Source organism: Rhinoderma darwinii, chromosome 5 (genome assembly GCF_050947455.1).
Source record: "Rhinoderma darwinii isolate aRhiDar2 chromosome 5, aRhiDar2.hap1, whole genome shotgun sequence".
NCBI lineage: Eukaryota > Metazoa > Chordata > Amphibia > Anura > Rhinodermatidae > Rhinoderma > Rhinoderma darwinii.
Window position 1 is genome coordinate 223414226 of NC_134691.1, and position 21304 is coordinate 223435529.

Sequence of the window (21304 nt, forward strand, 5' to 3'; positions counted from 1 at the left end):
TTAGAAGACCATAAATCCATATAAAACATAAATTTCAAGTAGGGAAGGGTATTAACGCAACATAATAATTGGTGTGAATTTGGTCTTCAAGTCTCCGGGAATAGAGTGCGTCCTTAATATACGGATAGCTCACATGTTTATGCGTGAGTAGATAGTAATCTATTCTAATTATTAAAGGTTATTTACTGAACACATTTGTATTAAGGCTGGGTTCACACGACCTATTTTCAGGCGTAAACGAGGCGTATTATGCCTCAATTTACGCCTGAAAATACGGCTCCAATACGTCGGCAAGCATCTGCCCATTCATTTGAATGGGTTTGCCGACGTACTGTGCCGACGACCTGTAATTTACGCGACATCGTTTGACAGCTGTCAAAAGACGACGCGTAAAATTACAGCCTCGTCAAAAGAAGTACAGGACACTTCTTGGGACGTTTTTGGAGCCGTTTTCTCATAGACTCTATTGAAAACAGCTCCAAAAACGGCCGAAAAAACGGCGCGAAAAACGCAGCGAAAAAGGTGAGTTGCTCAAAAAACGTCTTAAAATCAGGTGCTGTTTTCCCTTGAAAACAGCTCCGTATTTTCAGATGTTTTTGGCTCAGCGTGTGAACATACCCTGAAACTTCATGCCAAATGCAAAATTGAACATCTAATAGGTTTATTTAGAATGGTTTACAATACATATTAGTTCTTGTTCATCTTTATTTGTTTGATACGATATATAATATGAAACTAAGCTTAATTGATAAAGCCATTTAGATTATATTCTGACAGAACTTTCCCAAAAATTTTTTTTAATGTGAACTAAAAGAAAGTAAAAGAACACAAAATTTGATTTGAGTACTGTTGTGGAACAGCATTCTGACTGACTGTTCAATCAACCTTATGCGGCTGATTACCAAACAAGAGAATATTAAATTAATGGAACTACAAACGGACATTAGCAAAATAAGGGAAGAGATTAATTTATCCTCCAGGTCACCAGACTTCACATTGCTGCAAAAGCGAACCAATGATCACCTGGAGCAACTGGAAAAATCTATCGCAGAAACTAAAAAAAACAAGTTCCAGAGAGATAACCAGGACTACAGCAAGAATGAAGTCTATAGGTGGCACAAAACTAATTACAACAAATACAAGACCAAATCTATTTTGAGGAATAGACGATCTCCACACAAATATTTTTCCAACTCCCACAAAGTCAGTTTCAGTTCCACTGAACCTGAAACCACAGATGGGGCAGAGGAGGAATCGGATACTGATATGTCCAGAAACAGTCAACGATCAAGATTCAACCACAACAGCACACGAGATGTTTCAAAAAACGGGGGAAGAGGGGGGGCAGAAAGCACAAATCAAGCCGGCATCATATTGCCCCGGAGACTGAGGAACCAGAGGCACTGAGGACCCTGGATGTGGTCAACCTTTCCTCAATGCCATTAACAAAATTCCAAATTAGAGTTCTCTCATTAGGGCTCAATTTTGTGCCAAATCAAGATTTTGATTTATTCAATACCTTGCTTGATATAAACAAGTTTATACGAAATCTTACCATCAAAAGGCATTTTCTGAGATCTGAAGAACCTCCTGCAATCCCACCACAAGAAATCTCTGAAATATCCCCAGTGGTCAATGTCTACAAAACACTGTCGTTCCAAGAACAAACTACATTGATACACCTTGAAGATCTTGCTGGACAACATATCAACCAATCTCCCCTAACGACATCCAAACTTGAAGTAAAAAACCCAGGATTTTATCCCATCCAGTCTCGTACCGAGTCAATGGACATATTCCAGCAGGTTATGGAACGAGAGCTGTATAAAATCCAAGAATCAATCAAAATCGATATATCCTCACACAACCTTACATTGTCGGAGAAACAAGCAATAAAACTGTTACGGGACAATCCAGATATAGTCATTCGCATGGCAGATAAAGGAGGCAGCATCACGGTTATGGATAAAGACATTTACATCAGTCAAATTATGATACTGTTAAACGATACAGATACATATACCAGATTATACCAAAATCCAACTAAGAATTTCTGTACTATTCTGAAAAAAATATTGGATAAGGGTTTGAATTTGGGTATATTTTCAGATAAAGAATATAAATATCTGTTGGTAGAACTTCCAATAGTCCCCATGCTGCATGCACTCCCAAAGACACATAAGGGAATTAATCCTCCCCCCTTGTCTCCGGCATAGGTTCTCTGACAGAGAGGACATCTGAATGGTTGGATACATTTCTCCAGCCCCTTGTCACCAGAGTACCAGGGCACCTCAAGGACACCAAAGATGTCCTTGAGGCCTTTCATAACAAAATATGGCATCATGACTATACGTGGCTGACTTGCGATGTTGTCTCCCTCTACACTAGTATTCCACATGAAATTGCTCTTGAGGCCCTTACGTATCATCTCCATAAATACAGTGGGTATGATCAGGTTATGGAAACATTCTTGGTAGAGATAACCCATTTTCTTATGATGCACAACTACTTCAATTTTGCAGGAAGTTTTTACTTACAAAAAAGAGGAGTATCCATGGGGGCCAAGTTCTCCCCCTCCATAGCCAATCTCACTATGGCATGGTGGGAGGAGCACTTTATATTTTCCCCAACTAATCCATGTTCACATTTCATCCACTTGTATGGCATATACATTGATGATCTCCTATTCATTTGGGAGGGAGATGTGTCTGCCATACCGATGTTTTTATTATTCATGAACAACAATGCATCCAACCTCAGATTTACTCATAACTACAATTCAACATGTATTAACTTTCTTGATCTCAAATTGACTTGTAAAATCGGAGATATCATCCGCTCTGATATTTATTGCAAACCAATATCAGGCAATACTATATTGCATGCAACTAGTTGTCATCCTACCCATACTATTTCTGCAATTCCTATAGGCGAGCTGACACGTGCCAAACGAAATTGCAGTTTACATAGAGGATATGTCAAAGAGGAATCTGCTATCTGCCGAAGATTAAGGGCCAGAGGTTATAAAGATTGGACACTAGCAAGGGCCAAAAGTATCGTTGGAACCAAAGACAGAGATTCCCTCATTTTTACTGATAAAACCAGAATCACTCCAGTAAATTACACCACAAGTTACAGCACTCCAACTCTTGTATTACAATTCAGCAAGCAGTTTGATACTATCAAAAATATGGTGTTAAAATACATTCCCCTGCTTTGCGAAGATTCAAAATTAGAGAAGCTTTTGAAAGATGGATGCAGGGTAGTGTCTCGCAGAAGAAATGCCTCCCGATCTGACCCCCTTAGACTTTTATCTTTGGGGTCATCTGAAGGCAATTGTCTATGCTGTGAAGATACGAGATGTGCAGCAACTGAAACTACGGATACTGGAAGCCTGTGCTAGCATTTCTTCTGCGGTGTTGCTATCAGTTTTTGAAGAGTGGGAGAAGAGGGTTGCATTGACAATCCAACACAATGGGCAGCACTTTGAACACATTTTATAAGTGGTCAGAAACTTGTAAATAACTCATGAAAGAATAAAGTAACGTTAAAACCAAGCACACCATTGTTTTTCTTGTGAAATTCTCGATAAGTTTTATGTGTCACATGACCCTCTTCCCATTGAAAAAACTAAAGTTGGATACAAAATGTCTGACTTCAAAATGGCCGCCATGGTCAACACCCAGCTTGAAAATTTTCCCCCCTCCCATATACTAATGTGCCACAAACAGGAAGTTAATATTACCAACCATTCCCATTTTATTTAGGTGTATCCATATAAATGGCCCACCCTGTATATATAGTACACACAGGTGTGTATTATATATGGGTATATACAGATTAATTGCTATTGGCAACTATGTCAATTTGCCTAACAAACTTTGCATAAATGAATAGTGCAGGCGATTATAACAAACTTTGTAATATATCTTATCAGAATAACAAGCCGCTTTCTGCTCTTATCTGGATGTTTTCCTGCTCCTCCTCCCTCTGCTAAACTGACTTTCTTCAAAATTCAGCTGTATCCATCTCGAGTCGGACTGCAGCACACATGTATCAGATTACACATGTCTATGGAGAGGGGAGGGGGAAGAGTGAGCAGGAAGTGCAGGAGATAAGAGCAGAACGACAGGCATAGAAACTTTCTATCCCAACCAACGCACTTTATTCACATCAGTACAGGTCAGTACTTCTCTACATATGTCCTGGATGATCCTGGGGCTCTTTCTGAGTGAGAGAGAAGGTTGGGGAGCAGATTCTCCTCTTCTTACTGTGTGTAGTGTATGGCAACTAGTCTCTACCCCACAGCTCAGAGAGAAATACAAAATACATATAAAGCATGCAAAGGGGAAAACTGCTAAATCAAAGTCAGATAATGGCCAGAAGTAGTGCTGCTCCTCATGTACTCACACATGGTAGTTTATCCTGAAAAGACAAATGAAACGACAGGTACCATTTAAGCTCTGTTCACTTCTATTGTGTGGCTTACATTTAATTGACGCCACAATGCTGTGATGAATCCATTGCATGATGGACACCAGCGGCACCCCACGGAACCCATTTACTTATAATAAGGTCCGTCAGGTTCTGCTGAGGTGTCCATCATTTGACCTGAAATTTGTGTACGAATCCTTACTCTAGTTTTAAAAAAAAATCTCCCCCATAATTCCCAAAACTCCCTATTTATGCATGGGAGCATTGTTATTCGTTAAAGAAATTATTCCGTTCATAAATGAAAATCTTTTAACATCACATATACCTATGTACTATTAAACTAAATTACTGCAAATAGTATACTCTTCCTTGGCTAAAAATACAGAGTAATTTTTACTCTGCTGGAAAATTTATAGTGTGACCTCTGTATACATATCTAGTGTGGTGGGGGGGGGGGGTTGGAGATGTGGTCTGATTTGTCAAAAACATGTGTGAAGTTTATGAAGTGAGTGTAACATATTCTATGCTAAAAATGGGAACTCAGCACTCCAAGGCATTATGCAATTAGTGATTTTTTTATTTTACATATAACGAAAAGTAGTAATCCAAAAATAGGTTTAAAGTTTCGGTCTATACATTCGACCTTCTTCAGACACTATGAAAAAAGAAGACTTGCTGCTGGTGTTTAAATAAAAGTAAACTATTAGCCATTAGAATAACAACAGAGTGTACAATGAAATTTAAAGCAGAAGTATAGAGATGAAGATGGCCATTACCAGCAACAGCAGACAGGGATGGTGAAATGTACCAGCATATGAGTGTTCGGTTTTCCATTACATATTTATTTTAGTAGTTTATAACAAATATTAAAAAATTCTAGACAACTGTTTGACTTGCGAATCTTTCTTTATTGTTTACAGCTCCAGAAGCTTAAGAAATCATTATCATTCAAGACCAAGAGTGTACGGAGTAAAAGTGCCGACAACTTCTTCCAAAGAACTAATAGTGAAATGAAATTCCAAGTAGATTTGGAGCCAGAAGATAGTCCAACCAACGCCAGCCAAATCCAAAGCTCAGAGACTCAGCCTTCAACCCCTACCAAAGTCCCACAGCCACCTGATAGCAAGGCACATGTTTTTCAGGAGCATGTCTTTAAAAAGCCCACTTTTTGCGATGTATGCAATCACATGATTGTAGGTAAGACTTTCTTAACAGCCTAAATTATTTTGAATATATGTCGGAGATGAAACGTGTAAATTGAATAAAACGTGCTTCTGTTTCCATAGGTTTTTTTTTTAAGCCAAAGATATTTTTTAAACAAATCTCATGTCCAGAATTCTAACGATTTGGTATCCAAAACTTTAGGACAATTAAAAATGAAATTTTATAAATCAGATTTATTGAAAACCCCCCCACTTTCATTTACCTCTTTACTGTTATCTTCACCACATCAGCTCCCTAGCATGTCAAAACTTGAATGCCTCTCTTTTTTACGCACATGGCCAACCAAAATTGTTAGTGTAATGCACGTTCCCCCTCATGCCTTGCTATGTGTATAATACATATACATTCTAGCAGTATATATGAGTTCCGAGAGTTTGTGGGTGATTAAGTAAAGCATACATATTTTTTGCAAAAGTGTGTATTTTTTTTTACTTATTTACCCCTTTTGCTTCTATGTTGAGAAATCAGCATCAATAGAAAGTGTTGTCCCAACTACAGTATGTCCAACCCTTCAATGTTTCTCTAATATCCATTTTGCACTTGTCAATAAACTGATTCTGCGTGTCATACCGCTAAAAGAAAAGGCTACAGTTCTGCTTTTCCAGGAGCGCAGGGAAAGACAGTAAAGGGGCCGCTGTGCTAACCCAGCACTGTCGCCACAGGAACGGTGTGGAATAACCATTTACATTGGTAGTTATCACATGATATACTGATGCACTATATACTGGTAGAAATTACATGTTTTACTCTAGATTATATAATGTGGTCATTAAATAATGGGTCTTGGCACTCTACATTGGAAGGCATAATATTAGCTTTCAGTAGTGATTTACTTTTTGGCAGAGTTGTAATAAAATGATGTCATATAGTGTAGCCATCTGTACTATGCTAGTTGATGTTAAATACTAGAACTCACACATGGTCAATATGTTGATAATTCATAATGTTTTTAGCTAGCCAAAAAAAAACTATGATAGAAGAAATCCTACTGGAGTATTATAAGATGGAAACTGGTTTGAAATATAAAGCTTTTACCTGATTCAGAGCAAGTAGTCACTTTCTGTTCTCAATCCTTACTTCAAATGCACACCATGTTACAGTTTTTCCATAACAACATATATATGTATAATTAAAGGCTTGCAAATCTAGACCAATGATAAAATAATGAAATAGCAAGTATATACACTACCGTTCAAAAGTTTGGGGTCACCCAATTTTGTGTTTTCCATGAAAACTCACACTTATATTTATCAAATGAGTTGCAAAATGACTAGAAAATATAGTCAAGACATTGACAAGGTTAGAAATAATGATTTTTATTTCAAATAATAATTTTCTCCTTCAAACTTTGCTTTTGTCAAAGAATGTTCCATTTGCAGTAATTACAGCATTGCAGACCTTTGGCATTCTAGCTGTTAATTTGCTGAGGTAATCGGGAGAAATTTCACCCCATGCTTCCAGAAGGCCCTCCCACAAGTTGGATTGGCTTGATGGGCACTTCTTGCGTACCATACGGTCAAGCTGCTCCCACAACAGCTCTATGGGGTTGAGATCTGGTGACCGCGCTGGCCACTCCATTACAGATAGAATTCCAGCTGCCTGCTTCTTCCCTAAATAGTTCTTGCATAATTTGGAGGTGTGCTTTGTGTCATTGTCCTGTTGTAGGATGAAATTGGCTCCAATCAAGCACTGTCCACAGGGTATGGCATGGCGTTGCAAAATGGAGTGATAGCCTTCCTTATTCAAAATCCCTTTTACCTTGTACAAATCTCCCACTTTACCAGCACCAAAGCAGCCCCAGACCATCACATTACCTCCACCATGCTTGACAGATGGCGTCAGGCACTCTTCCAGCATCTTTTCAGTTGTTCTGCGTCTCACAAATGTTCTTCTGTGTGATCCAAACACCTCAAACTTTGATTCATCTGTCCATAACACTTTTTTCCAATCTTCCTCTGTCCAATGTCTGTGTGCTTTTGCCCATATTAATCTTTTCCTTTTATTAGCCAGTCTCAGATATAGCTTTTTCTTTGCCACTCTGCCCTGAAGGCCAGCATCCCGGAGTCACCTCTTCACTGTAGATGTTGACACTGGCGTTTTGCGGTACTATTTAATGAAGCTGCTAGTTGAGGACCTATGAGGCGTCTATTTCTCAAACTAGAGACTTTAATGTACTTGTCTTGCTGCTCAGTTGTGCAGCGGGGCCTCCCACTTCTCTTTCTACTCTTGTTAGAGCCTGTGTGCGCTGCCCTCTGAAGGGAGTAGTACACACCGTTGTAGGAAATCTTCAGTTTCTTGGCAATTTCTCGCATGGAATAGCCTTCATTTCTAAGAACAAGAATAGACTGTCGAGTTTCACATGAAAGCTCTCTTTTTCTAGCCATTTGGAGAGTTTAATCAAACCCACAAATGTAATACTCCAGATTCTCAACTAGCTCAAAGGAAGGTCAGTTTTATAGCTCCTCTAAACAGCAAAACTGTTTACAGCGGTGCTAACATAATTGCACAAGGGTTTTCAAGTGTTTTCTAATCATCCATGAGAACACTGGTGTGATGGTTGCTGGAAATGGGCCTCTATACACCTATGTAGATATTGCATTAAAAACCAGACGTTTGCAGCTAGAATAGTCATTTAGCACATTAACGATGTATAGAGTATATTTCTGATTAATTTAATGTTATCTTCATTGAAAAAAACTGCGCTTTTCTTTCAAAAATAAGGAAATTTCTAAGTGACCCTAAACTTTTGAACGGTAGTGTATATACATACATACATATATATATATATATATATATATATACATATATATATATATATATATACTTCCTATTACATTATTTTATCATTGGTTTAGATTTGCAAGCCTTTGTGTGTTTCACCTTGTATACAGTAAAATCTATTCCATATTTAATAGTTAAAGCCTTTCTTTTTGATATGAGAATATTTTAAAGATTGTTATAGACCCAACTGTATTACTTAAATCAGTGAACAGCATTAATAATTACCAAGGGCGTAGTAGATTAGTTAGCAGTTACACCTAGGCCCAGGGCCTGTCTGCCACATAAGAAGTCCCCAGTTTTAAAAAAGGACCCTGAAAATAGTCCAATCAGAGCAGAGAAGTAGGGGGAGAGATTTTAATGGGATGGCAATAAATAAATGGATTGTTCATGTAATGCATGGACCTGCAAGGTCTTCCAAGAGGATACATGCTCTTTGCAGCAGCTCCCTACTCTGGCCAATAGAGAAGAGTGCTTAAAGGAGGTCTCCCCTCCCTCTATTACATCCATATGCCCTAGAAAGCGATTGTCTGACGCAGAAAACCCTTTTATGACAAATAATCCTGGTCTTGAAGTGGTTAAACAGGTTTTCCCATGAGAGACATTTATGACCTATCCACAGTCCCCAAGTCTTCAAAATAGTATTTTTATTGTCAAGACATCTGCAAAAAACAGGAATCGTTTTGACCCATGGTGAGTGAAGTCTTTCTCAAGCCTAACATCATATCTAAGAACATCCGCTTAATAGGTAGATGTAGATCATCACGTGATACATTTGGACCAGTGATAGTCACAATCAAAATCTAACAGGTGATTCATACAGGTGCATGGTTAACATCGATAACATTATTTCACATTAAAAACGTGTAAGAAAAATGATGTATACTATATACATTCAATACAACAGGCAATATACTATATATATATATATATATATATATATATATATATATATACACAGTGAAGGAAATAAGTATTTGATCCCTTGCTGATTTTGTAAGTTTGCCCACTGTCAAAGACATGAACAGTCTAGAATTTTTAGGCTAGGTTAACTTTACCAGTGAGAGATGGACTATATATATAAAAAACAAAAAACAAAAAAAGAAAATCACATTGTCAAAATTATATATATTTTTTTGCATTGTGCACAGAGAAATAAGTATTTGATCCCTTTGGCAAACAAGACTTAATACTTGGTGGCAAACCCCTTGTTGGCAAGCACAGCAGTCAGACATTTTTTGTAGTTGTTTATGAGGTTTGCACACATGTTAGATGGAATTTTGGCCCACTCCTCTTTGCAGATCATCTGTAAATCATTAAGATTTCGAGGCTGTCCCTTGGCAACTCGGATCTTCAGCTCCCTCCATAAGTTTTCGATGGGATTAAGGTCTGGAGACTGGCTAGGCCACTCCATGACCTGAATGTGCTTCTTTTTGAGCCACTCCTTTGTTGCCCTGGCTGTATGTTTCGGGTCATTGTCTTGCTGGAAGACCCAGCCACGAGCCATTTTTAATGTCCTGGTGGAGGGAAGGAGGTTGTCACTCAGGATTTGACGGTACATGGCTCCATCCATTCTCCCATTGATGCAGTGAAGTAGTCCTGTGCCCTTAGCAGAGAAACACCCCCAAAACATAATGTTTCCACCTCCATGCTTGACAGTGGGGACGGTGTTCTTTGGGTCATAGGCAGCATTTCTCTTCCTCCAAACACGGCGAGTTGAGTTAATGCCAAAGAGCTCAATTTTAGTCTCATCTGACCTCAGCACCTTCTCCCAATCACTCTCAGAATCATCCAGATGTTCATTTGGAAACTTCAGACGGGCCTGTACATGTGCCTTCTTAAGCAGGGGGACCTTGTGGGCACTGCAGGATTTTAATCCATTACGGCGTAATGTGTTACCAATGGTTTTCTTGGTGACTGTGGTCCCAGCTGCCTTGAGATCATTAACAATTCCCCCCGTGTAGTTTTCGGCTGAGCTCTCACCTTCCTCAGGATCAAGGATACCCCACAAGGTGAGATTTTGCATGGAGCCCCAGATTGATGTCGATTGACAGTCATTTTGTATGTCTTCCATTTTCTTACTATTGCACCAACAGTTGTCTCCTTCTCACCCAGCATCTTACTTATGGTTTTGTAGCCCATTCGAGCCTTGTGCGGGTCTATGATCTTGTCCCTGACATCCTTAGAAAGCTCTTTGGTCTTGCCCATGTTGTAGAGGTTAGAGTCAGACTGATTAATTGAGTCTGTGGACAGGAGTCTTTTATATAGGTGACCATTTAAGACAGCTGTCTTTAATGCAGGCACCAAGTTGATTTGGAGCGTGTAACTGGTCTGGAGGAGGCTGAACTCTTAATGGTTGGTAGGGGATCAAATACTTATTTCTCTGTGCACAATGCAAATAAATATATATAATTTTGACTATGTGATTTTCTTTTTTTTTTTTTATATAATCTATCTCTCACTGGTAAAATTAACCTAGCTTAAAAATTCTAGACTGTTCATGACTTTGACAGTGGGCAAACTTACAAAATCAGCAAGGGATCAAATACTTATTTCCTTCACTGTATATATATATATATATATATATATATATATCTCAGTCATTATTTCACTAGAAGAAAAACAGAAAGGAAAAAGGGCAAGAGAAGTTCACCACGCCACAGCGCCCAGCATCGATCACAGGATTACACTGCGCATACCCCAGGGTCAGCAAAAATGCAGAGATATCGAAGTTTCAAAAAGTAGCAGGCATAACTCATCTGGCGAAGCTAAACAAATCGGCAGTTAAGTAACCTAATTGAGCATGCATCTAACTCACGTGGATTTAATTGAAAACAACGCTATATCCATACAACCCAGCTGCTTGATCACCCTTCTTTTTGTATCAATATCCACAGGCTACGTCATAAATGTCAGATAGATGCGGTTCCCATCTCTGAGACCCGCACCTATCTCTAGAACAGGGCCCCCTAAACCCCGTTTTACTACTCTGTGTTGCGGCACAAGCAGGTGAATTTCGACCATGAATTAGGAAACAGCGTAGCTAATTGAAATATGCTGTTTCCGTAAGTCCCATAGAACTGAATGGTAGCTACGGAAACAGCGCAGCTCGCATGCTACGGTGTTTCCGTAACTACCATTCACTACTATGGAAGTTATGGAAACAGCGTATTTCAGAGAGCTACACTGTTTTCGGATCTTCCGACTATATAGTCAGGAAGTGGCCGAGGGAGGCAGGAGGAACAGAGAAAGGTAGAACAGGGTTTAGGGGGCCCCGTTCTAGAGATAGGTGTGTGTCCCAGAGGTGGGACCCGCATCTGTCTGACATTTATGACATATTCTGTGGATATGTCATAAATGTCCCTCATGGGAAAACCCCTTTAAGCACAATTAGTCATTTCTGCCTTATATTGTATTTCATGCTTTTTTAATGATTTTATTATTGAACATAAGAATTGGGTAATGTCATGGACTGTACCGAAACATACTTTAGGTATTCTTGGCTATAAAAATAGGTATAGAGCATTGTTAACTTCAGATACAAGATTCGGGGCCAATGCCATGATCAGCGATCTGCTATTGCAGCATAAACAACAGAAGCCATAAAGTAGAATCTGTTATTTCTATTTAAGAAATGTATCATGATTTATCTGTCTCACTGAAGAAATTTACAACCTCAGGACAATATGTTCAACAATAGCATGAGCCATCAACTTCAGCAACAGTAAGTCAAGTTTATTGCAGGTTAATTTATTGCTTGTCTACAGTAGATAGGCCACATGGAAAATGACTTCCCCCATAGGGACGGTCAGTGCACAGCACCATTAACATATGTCTATCTTATCTACTCATGTCCTATTCCTTCTCTCCTCTATGGTAACATTCATGCAAGTGAAAATGGTAGTAAATATCGTATATAGTGATAGTAACTGAGAAGCTGCAAACCAGGTACAAGTCTCAGAAAAGATTATATAGAAAAAATATTGTTAATTCTAAATTTCAAATTCTACAGAGGTCAATTTACTAAGGCAGGCTGTAGAAATAAATAATGACCTTAATATTTGCTATGAGTTTTACCAGTAGTATAAATCCCCTAGTCTACGTCACAAGGAGCTCAGTTTTTGAAAGATTCAGATAGAGAGAGGACATGATGTTAGAGACAGCGGACAGACAATCACTGGTGTTTTGTATTAGAGCAGGGTTGATGTCATGGGAAGAGGCATATAATTGGGTGACATCAGAGTAGAGAAGGAAGCCAAAAAATTTGCTCATGGTTTGTCCAACAGGGGCTGTGTACAGAGCAAAGAGGACCGGACCTAGGACTGATCCCTGAGGAACCCCAATAGCAAGTGGAAGAGGAAAAGAAGTAGTAGAACTGGCAAATGACACACTGAATGAGCGGTCAGAGAAATAGGAAGAAAACCAAGAGAGAGCAGTGTCTTTATGGCCAATAGTGGGAGAATATTGAGTATGAGTTGGTAGTCTACAGTGTCAAAGGCTGCAGAGAGATCAAAAAGAATCAGGAGAGAGTATTTACCGTTAGATTTATATTTCGAGAAGTCAGCAGCAGAACCAAATTGATTTCAACAGGAGAGGACAATTCCCCAATAATGGGTGGTTCACGCAGAAAAAAAGTCCCATGTCCAAAAGAGACAGCTAACATTGAAGAGAAAGAAACTGCAGCACTCAAAGTTTCCAAAAACTGTGTCGGTTTATTCACCAAGCATGTAACACTTGCAACGTTTCAACCCAGCATGGGTCTTTATCATGCTTCTGGCGGTAAAGGGGTAATTGGACCCATCTTCTACAATACAACAGTTACCTTAGACCTTTACCTTAACCCCTTCCCGCCGCAGCACTTTTTCAGATTTTCATTTCCGTTTTTTCCTCCCCACCATCGAAAAGCCATAACTTCTTTATTATTTTTCCGTCTATTAAGTTGTATGAGGGCTTATTTTTTGCGGGATAAGCTGTAGTTTTTAATAATACCATTTTGGGGTACATGCAAGGTTTTGATCACTTTTTGATTAATTTTTTGTAGGAGATGAGGTGACCAAAAAATAGAGATTCTGGCATTTACAATTTGTTTTTTTTTACCGCGTTCACCGTGCGGGTTAAATAATGATATATTGTAATAGTTCAGACTTTTACTGACGCGGCGATACAAATTACGTTTATTTATTAATTTTTTTACTATGCTCTAGGGGAAAAATGGGAAAAGGGGGTGTTTTTTTAAATTTTAAGTTAATAAACTGTTAGAGGGGGTCGCCCCCCTGTGTCTAACGATTTAACACCGCAATTGCAGTTGGAGCATGAAAATGAAGACTACTATTTTCAGCAAGATGGAGCCCCACTTTATTATGCTTTAGCGGTACATCATTTACTTGACAAAAAAAATGACCCAATAGGTGGATGTGTTTGTGTGTGTGTGTGTGTGTGTTTGTGTGTGTGTGTGTGTGTGTGTGTGTGTGTGTGTGTGTGGTGACTTCTGTGCACTTTTCCATGAAAGCTAATAAAACATAGCAACAAAAACCAACGTTTCGAAATCAATATATAAATTCCGTTTTAAATGCAAATGTGATTATTCAATTGTAAGCAGATCCTTAATTAGTTATCATATGAAACTCAGTAAAACCAAGAACTGCAGTATATTTGTAAATAAACTAAAGGAATATTATCTGCTTTCTGGTTACTTATTGTAAATTTGAAACTGTTAGGATCAATGCACACAGCTATACCGTGTTGAACTGAGTTGTTGTAGGGCAACCATAGAGGTGCACTGGACCTTTTTGCCTCTGATTTCATTGCCTCAAGGGGAGAAAATATCTTATACATGGCAACCAGATGATTGATGTCATAAAGCTTCAGTTTTGCCGCAGGGGAACTCCAGGCATGAGACCTACATTTGTGTAGTGTAGGCAACAGTATAATATATTGATTTTAAGGTCCCATGCACACGACCGTAATTTCATTTATCCGTAAATACGGTCTGCAAATACGGTCTGTAATGCATCCGTAACTTATCCGTATATACGGATCCGTAAATAGAAAGAGGGAGGCTGCAAATGATGTCACCAACAAGCAACGCTTCCGTAAATACCGAGGGTTTATGGATACATATCCGTAGCCGTCCGTATTTATGGAAGCGCCCATAGGCTTCTATGGGAGAGTCCTTGCCGTAATTACGGACAAGAAAAGGACAGGTTTTATAATTTTTTCAGCATGGACACCCATCTATAAAAATACGGAAAGGTGTCCGTGGCCAATAGAAATTAGTGGGTCCATAATTACGCTCTGTAATTACGGATTAAATATACGGTTGTATGCATAGGGCCTAACAGGTGCTCTGCAGGAGAGGCTTCAGGCATTGAGTTGCCTATTCTACAGGACAGCCCACGCACTAATAGTGCAGAAACACAGACTACCATATAATAAGGTTGTTTAGTACTAGAAAAACATGGCTGCTTACTATCAAAAAGAGGGCCACATCTGTCCAATGTTTGTTAATGGTATTGCAGCTTAGTATTATTATGTAAAATTAGCTGAGCTGCAATACCAGACACATGTGGCGCTATTTCTAGAAGTAATCAGATATCTTTTTTTAATTCTGGACAATCCCTTTAACTATCACTTTAAGGGTATGTTCACACGGCGGGGGTCCGTAACGGCTGAAATTACGGGGATGTTTCAGCCTGAAAACATCCCCGTAATTTCAGCCGTACCGGCATGTGCAGGCGCTTGAACGCCGCGTCAATTACGGCCGTAATTAGCGCTGCTATTCATTGGAGTCAATGAATAGCGGCTCCAATTACGGCCAAAGAAGTGACAGGTCACTTCTTCTACGCGGGCGTCTATTTACGCGCCGTCATTTGACAGCGGCGCGTAAATATACGCCTCGTGTGAACAGACAAACGTCTGCCCATTGCTTTCAATGGGCAGATGTTTGTCAGCGCTATTGAGGCGCTATTTTCAGACGTAATTCGGGGCAAAAACGCCCGAATTACGTCCGTAAATAGGCCGTGTGAACATACCCTTATTCTGATATAAGACTTCTTTTCTGCTTATTTTTAATGAAAAATACATGGAGAAAAAAAATATTTTAGCATGGATTTCAACCACTGGTGAGGCGAAGGTGTCTCGATATTCTGGGTGGTACGGCCCTAATGAAGTTTAGAAGCCCTGCCCTACGGCAATGGTTTTTCAGGCAAGGTTTAAAGTCAAAAGGTCAGTATCATAAGAACTGGAATACTGCCCCAAAGAAACTGAGAACCTAAGTTGCTCTCACTTTTGTGCTGAAAGTAACATAACACTTCTGGGATTCAAAGTGCTGAAAGAAGCCTCCACAAGTGAAGCGGGACCAAGTTGATCTTATTAGAGATGTGGCTTCCAATGAGCGTGGGTGATGTTTTTTTGGTGGACATAGTGGACAAAAGTTGTGTGAATGCGTGATACTGTAAATGGATGATGTCATTTGCACATTGCATGGAAGACAAGAAGTTATATTTTGTGTCTGTGTTTTTGTACCCACTGTAGTGCTGGAAGAATTCTTTTGATTTTGCAAGAGTGTGGACAAACTTATTTGTCTAGCAGTTAATGCTTTAGAAATATTCAGAAAAGCATGGTGGCTATTATAGCAAGATGCTGACATTTTTTTTTTATTATTATTACTTTATTTACTGATCTCTAGGACATTGAGGCTTGCAGGAGTGAAGTACTGTATTACTAATTTATGAAGAGGCACACAAGCTCATGTAAATTTCTGCTCTAACGCACACCAATTTCTGTCATAAATGATAGCCAAACCCCGTGTGGCCCCGCCCCCTCCCACTAAGCCCCACTTGCTTTTTTTAAAAGTGGTGTGAGCGGCAGAAAACAGGAAAAGTTGACCATATGGCTGGGTTTCCACATAGCGTAAACACTGCGGAATTTCCGCAATGGAATTCTGTCCGGAAAATACGCAGCTTTTACATTAGCAGCAAAGTGGATTTAGAAAACGTTAATAACTTAATAATACTTTAATAATTTAATTCCGCAGCATGTCAATTTATGCTGCGTTTTTGTTAATTTTCCAGTGCAGGTTTTAGCCATTGAATTCAATGGGGGGGGTGCAAAACCTGCAACAGAAAGCCAAGCATTGCGACTTTTGCGGCGTAATCACAGCGTTTAAACCGCAAAAATCGCAACGCCGAAAAAAAAATCATACTTACCCAAAATGCCCTTCTTCTTCCGGCAGTCCGGTCTCCTGAGATGACGCTGCAATCACGGGCTGCAGCGTCACATGGCCTAAATCGTCATCCAGGGAGGCCAGAGCGGACGTCAGAGGAGGGACTGGGTACGGCTTTCCTCACAATGTGGTGCGATTTTTCTGAGGGAATGTCCTATGGGCTCCAGGTCGGACACGCTGCATGATCTTTACGCAGCGTATCCGTCCCGTGAGAACCCAGCCGTATTGCGTAAATATAGCATTTTTAAATTCCCCCATTGTATATATATATTATGATCCATCTTGAAATTGAACTTGTTCCTCATAATGTTCCAGCTGAAATTATTTTGTGTTTAAGGGATAAGTATGAATGATTACAAAATCATTAACTTAAAGGTGAAAATATTTGATTGTTCCAGTCGAGTATACAGTTATTAAGGTATTCTGTAGGTTATAGTTTAGGTTAATGATTATTCTATTATTGTGTTCTGAGTGGTAAAGGATTTCTTTTTAGTGGAACTGTTATTTTCTGTAATAAATATGAGCTTGCTTAGAAGTCGGGTTTAGATGGAAACAGATGATTAGACTCTCAATTCAATTATTCTGCAATGGGCTCTTCTTGGAGTTTCAATTACAGTTCTGTGGTGTGTTGATCTGAGTGGTAAATAGTATCTGGTTCTCAGTCATCAATCTGAATCAACAGAAGTCTTCAAAATGAGTAATATCAGCCCATTTGTATCAATGTTTTGCTGAAATTTCAGTTTAATACGCTGTAGAAGCTGAACTCAGCATGAAATATATGTGTACGCAACGTGTGACACAGTTTATATCAAGTTAATAACATTCTACTATAGCAAAACCATCCTGTTCCAGTTTTACAGGATATATAAATTATTCTCATACTTGCTGATTTTAGAAAATCTCATAGATTTTAGGAAAAAAAAAATCTGAATTATTACCTTTAAGTGTCAGTATTACAACCTAACTTTATTTTATCAATATGACAACTCCTAGCTCTATGTACATTGGTACCTTTTTCTACTTATCTGCATTCAATTAACTAGTTTCGTCCCCGGGCCCTAAGAATCATCTTCCATAACTGATTCTGGTTTCATGGGTGGAGCTTCCTTACCGTGTTCTCTCCCAGACCCCTACTTGAATTGTTTTCTTTGACCACAATAGTTGGATTTGTAAGGCTAGATTCACACGAGCACATTACGTCCATAATGGACGGAATGTATTTAAGACGCTAATCCCGGACCGAACACACTGCAGGGAGCCGGGCTCCTAGCATCATAGTTATGTACGATGCTAGGAGTCCCTGCCTCTCCGTGGAACTACTGTCCCGTACTGAAAAAATTATTACAGTACGGGACAGTTGTCCTGCAGCGAGGCAGGGACTCCTAGCATTGTACATAACTATGATTCTAGGAGTCCGGTTCCCTGCAGTGTGTTCGGTCCGGGACTTGCAGCCGGAATACGTTCCGTCCATTACGGACGTAATGTGCTCGTGTGAATCCAGCCTTAGGAGACGAGACAGGACGTGATGTCATTTGATTAACCCCTTCGTCGTTAGTACACGCCATGGAAAGCTAGAGCTTCCTGCAATTTGTTGTATACTTATGACAAATGGTTGGCACTGGCTCAGAACCCCATTTAAGGGGTTTGTAGCCAATCGGCACCCCCCGCAACGCAATCGCGGGGGTGCCGATGGCTGAAATGGCATCCAGAGGCCTGACACTGGCCTCCCAGTCTGCTGAGTATAGAAGACCACTAAAAGGCTTCCAGTGGCGAGAAGAAGATGGCGCAGGCTCAGAAGATGAGCCGTGTCATCAGCGGCAGGTGTCAGCTGTATGTTACAGATGACACCCTGCTGTAACAGCAGGGACCGGAGATAGCTCCAATCCGCGCCATTAACCCCTTACATGCAGTGATCAAAAGCGATTGCTGCATCTAAGCGGTTTGTAGCCAATTGTCACCAGCAAAATCTGCACTCCAAAGCCCTGCCGTGTGTCCAAACAGCAGTGTATGCCCATATATGAGGTATTACTGTAAATTGCTTTACAAAAAATGAAATTTTGTAATATAAGTTACCAGGGAAAGTTTTATCTATCTTCCAGCAGCTTGTAGTTCACCTTTCCCTATCTGCGAACTCTCTGTAAATATTGAAAAACCTTATTGATCCCCCCAAATTTTTCAACAGTAACATGTTAAATAGAAGATAGATGGAGGGAGAGGAAGCGGATGCAGCTGCAGTTTCTCTCCCTGTGGAATTGCATGCTGTGAGATTAGAGAAGCAGCTGTATATTAGGGAATGTATCCCCTCTTTCTAGTGCTGATCCAATTCTACTTTTGATAAAAGACAAATCTGCCAAAAGTGTTGTGCCTCTCAGACAATTTCAGCTGCACTACATCTGATATACATTTACAACTGCCTGAGCAGTGAGTGTAATGTAACAATAGGTACACTTCAAAATATATGAGTTGTCTATGCTTTATATTTTTTTTGTAAACTTTTTACAATTCTTTATTATGTTTTAGGCTTCATTCACACCTGCGTCAGGGTCCTATGGTTTCCGTTTGTTTCAGTCAGGATACCGTTCTGACGGGAAGCTCCAATGGTACGTCAGAATGGGACCCTGACGCAGATGTTAAGTGAAGCCTAACTTATACAGATCACTATACTCAATTCATAATATACATTACAATCTATTATAAAAAATTGCTCAATTGTTATATGCTGTATATCTTATAATCAATAGACTCCTACCTGCAGATTCTGGCCTTATAAGTAAGCTTTTACATTTACCTTTGATAAACTGGAACTCTTTTTATGATGTAACTTCCATTTTATTTTTAATTCATTCCAAAAGCCATAACTTTTTTATGTTTTTGTCGACATAGCCATATGAGCCGTATGTATAGCTCTTAAGTTTTACTGCACGATAAAAACATTTTTTTTTTAAATCGATTGTTTTTGTGACGCTATATTCTGAGAGCCATAACTTTTTTTTTTTCGGAAACAGCACTGTATGGCTATGTTCACACGGAGTATTTTGGGGGAGGAATATCTGCCTCAAAATTCCGTTTGGAACTTTGAGGCAGATATTCCTCTCCCTGCACGCCGATTTTCGCGGCGATTATCGCGCCGTTTTTCGCCCGTGGCCATTGAGCGCCGCGGGCATAAAACAGCGAGAAATACGCTTTCTCCTGCCTCCCATTGAAGTCAATGTGAGGTCAGAGGCGGAAGCGCCCGAAGATAGGGCATGTCGCTTCTTTTTCCCTCGAGGCAGTTTTACTGCTCGCGGGAAAAAGACGCCAACGCCTCCCATTGAAATCAATGGGAGGCGTTCTCGGGCCATTTTTGACGAGTTTTGCAACGCGGTTTCCGCGTAAAAAAACTCAGGAAAATACCCAGTGTGAACATAGCCTTAGAGGGCTTGTTTTTTTGCTTGGCAAGCTGTAGGTTTTATTGGTATCATTTTGGGGTACGTGTGACTTTTTGATCACTTTTTATTCCATTTTTTGGAGAGAAGGTGACCAAAAAAAGTTATTCTGGCATTTATTTTTATTCATACTATACGGCGTTTACTTCACGGGATAAATCATGTATTATTTTAGTGGCATTCAGATGTAGCCGTCTTTACCTTGACTTTTAACGCATTAAATAAACAATAGCTAGATCTCTTATCTTGACATTTTCAATGACTTTTTAATGGCTTTTGTTGTGTGATATCACGCTGCAGCAAGTTATCAGAATCAAGTTAAAGATGGCTACATCTGTAGGTTGTTATTAATGCGACAATACCAATTATGTGTACTTTTAAATTTTTGAAATTTTTGTTTTTTTACATATTAAACCCTTTTATACAAGTTTCTTACATTCGCTTGTACTTTTGATTTATGCAAAGTTTGTTGAAAATTTAGTGACCAGTTCAATGTTATGTTGCTTGTGGCCCTGCCCTTTTTTCACTTGTGCATTGAGCATTTGTATACAGTAGCTATGGCTAATAACTCTTATGTACTGTAATTAAATGCGTTCCGAGACAACCCTTCTAAGTTGGCACCATAACTATATGGGAAACTAGTAGTTGGTTCCAAAGCCCCAAAATGTCAACCCAAAATAAGATAAAAATTAAGAACAAGGCCCCATGCACACGTCCGTATCTTACATCTGTAATTACAGGCCGTAATTACGGACCCATTCATTTCTATTTATTTAACTTTTTTTATTAGTCCCCGTAGGGGACTTGAACCAGTGATTGTTGGATCGCTTGCATGATATACTGTACTGCAATACTAATGTATTGCAGTATATTGTGACACTGAGGCTGGGTTCACACGACCTATTTTCAGACATAATGGAGGCGTTTTACGCCTTGAATTACGTCTGAAAAAACGGCTCCAATACGTCGGCAAACATCTGCCCATTACTTTCAATGGGCTTTACAATGTACTGTGCCGACGACCTGTCATTTTACGCGTCGCTGTCAAAAGACGGCTCGTAAAATTACAGCCTCGTCAAAAGAAGTGCAGGACACTTCTTGGGACGTTTTTGGAGCCGTTTTCTCATAGACTCCAATGAAAACAGCTCCAAAAACGGCCGTAAAAAACGCCTCGAAAACGCAGCGAAAAACGCAGCGAAAAACGTGAGTTGCTCAAAAA

The 21304-nt window shown here is 39.5% G+C and overlaps 1 protein-coding gene across 2 annotated transcripts in view; it reads left to right on the forward strand.

Annotated features, from left to right (window-relative positions):
- Positions 1-21304, forward strand: part of STAC (SH3 and cysteine rich domain) — a 330747-nt gene that overhangs the window by 116706 nt on the left and 192737 nt on the right. For both annotated transcript variants that reach the window (XM_075826963.1, XM_075826964.1), the window contains exon 2: positions 5355-5631. In XM_075826963.1, the coding sequence (XP_075683078.1) occupies positions 5355-5631 (277 nt within the window). The remainder of the gene's footprint in view (positions 1-5354; positions 5632-21304) is intronic.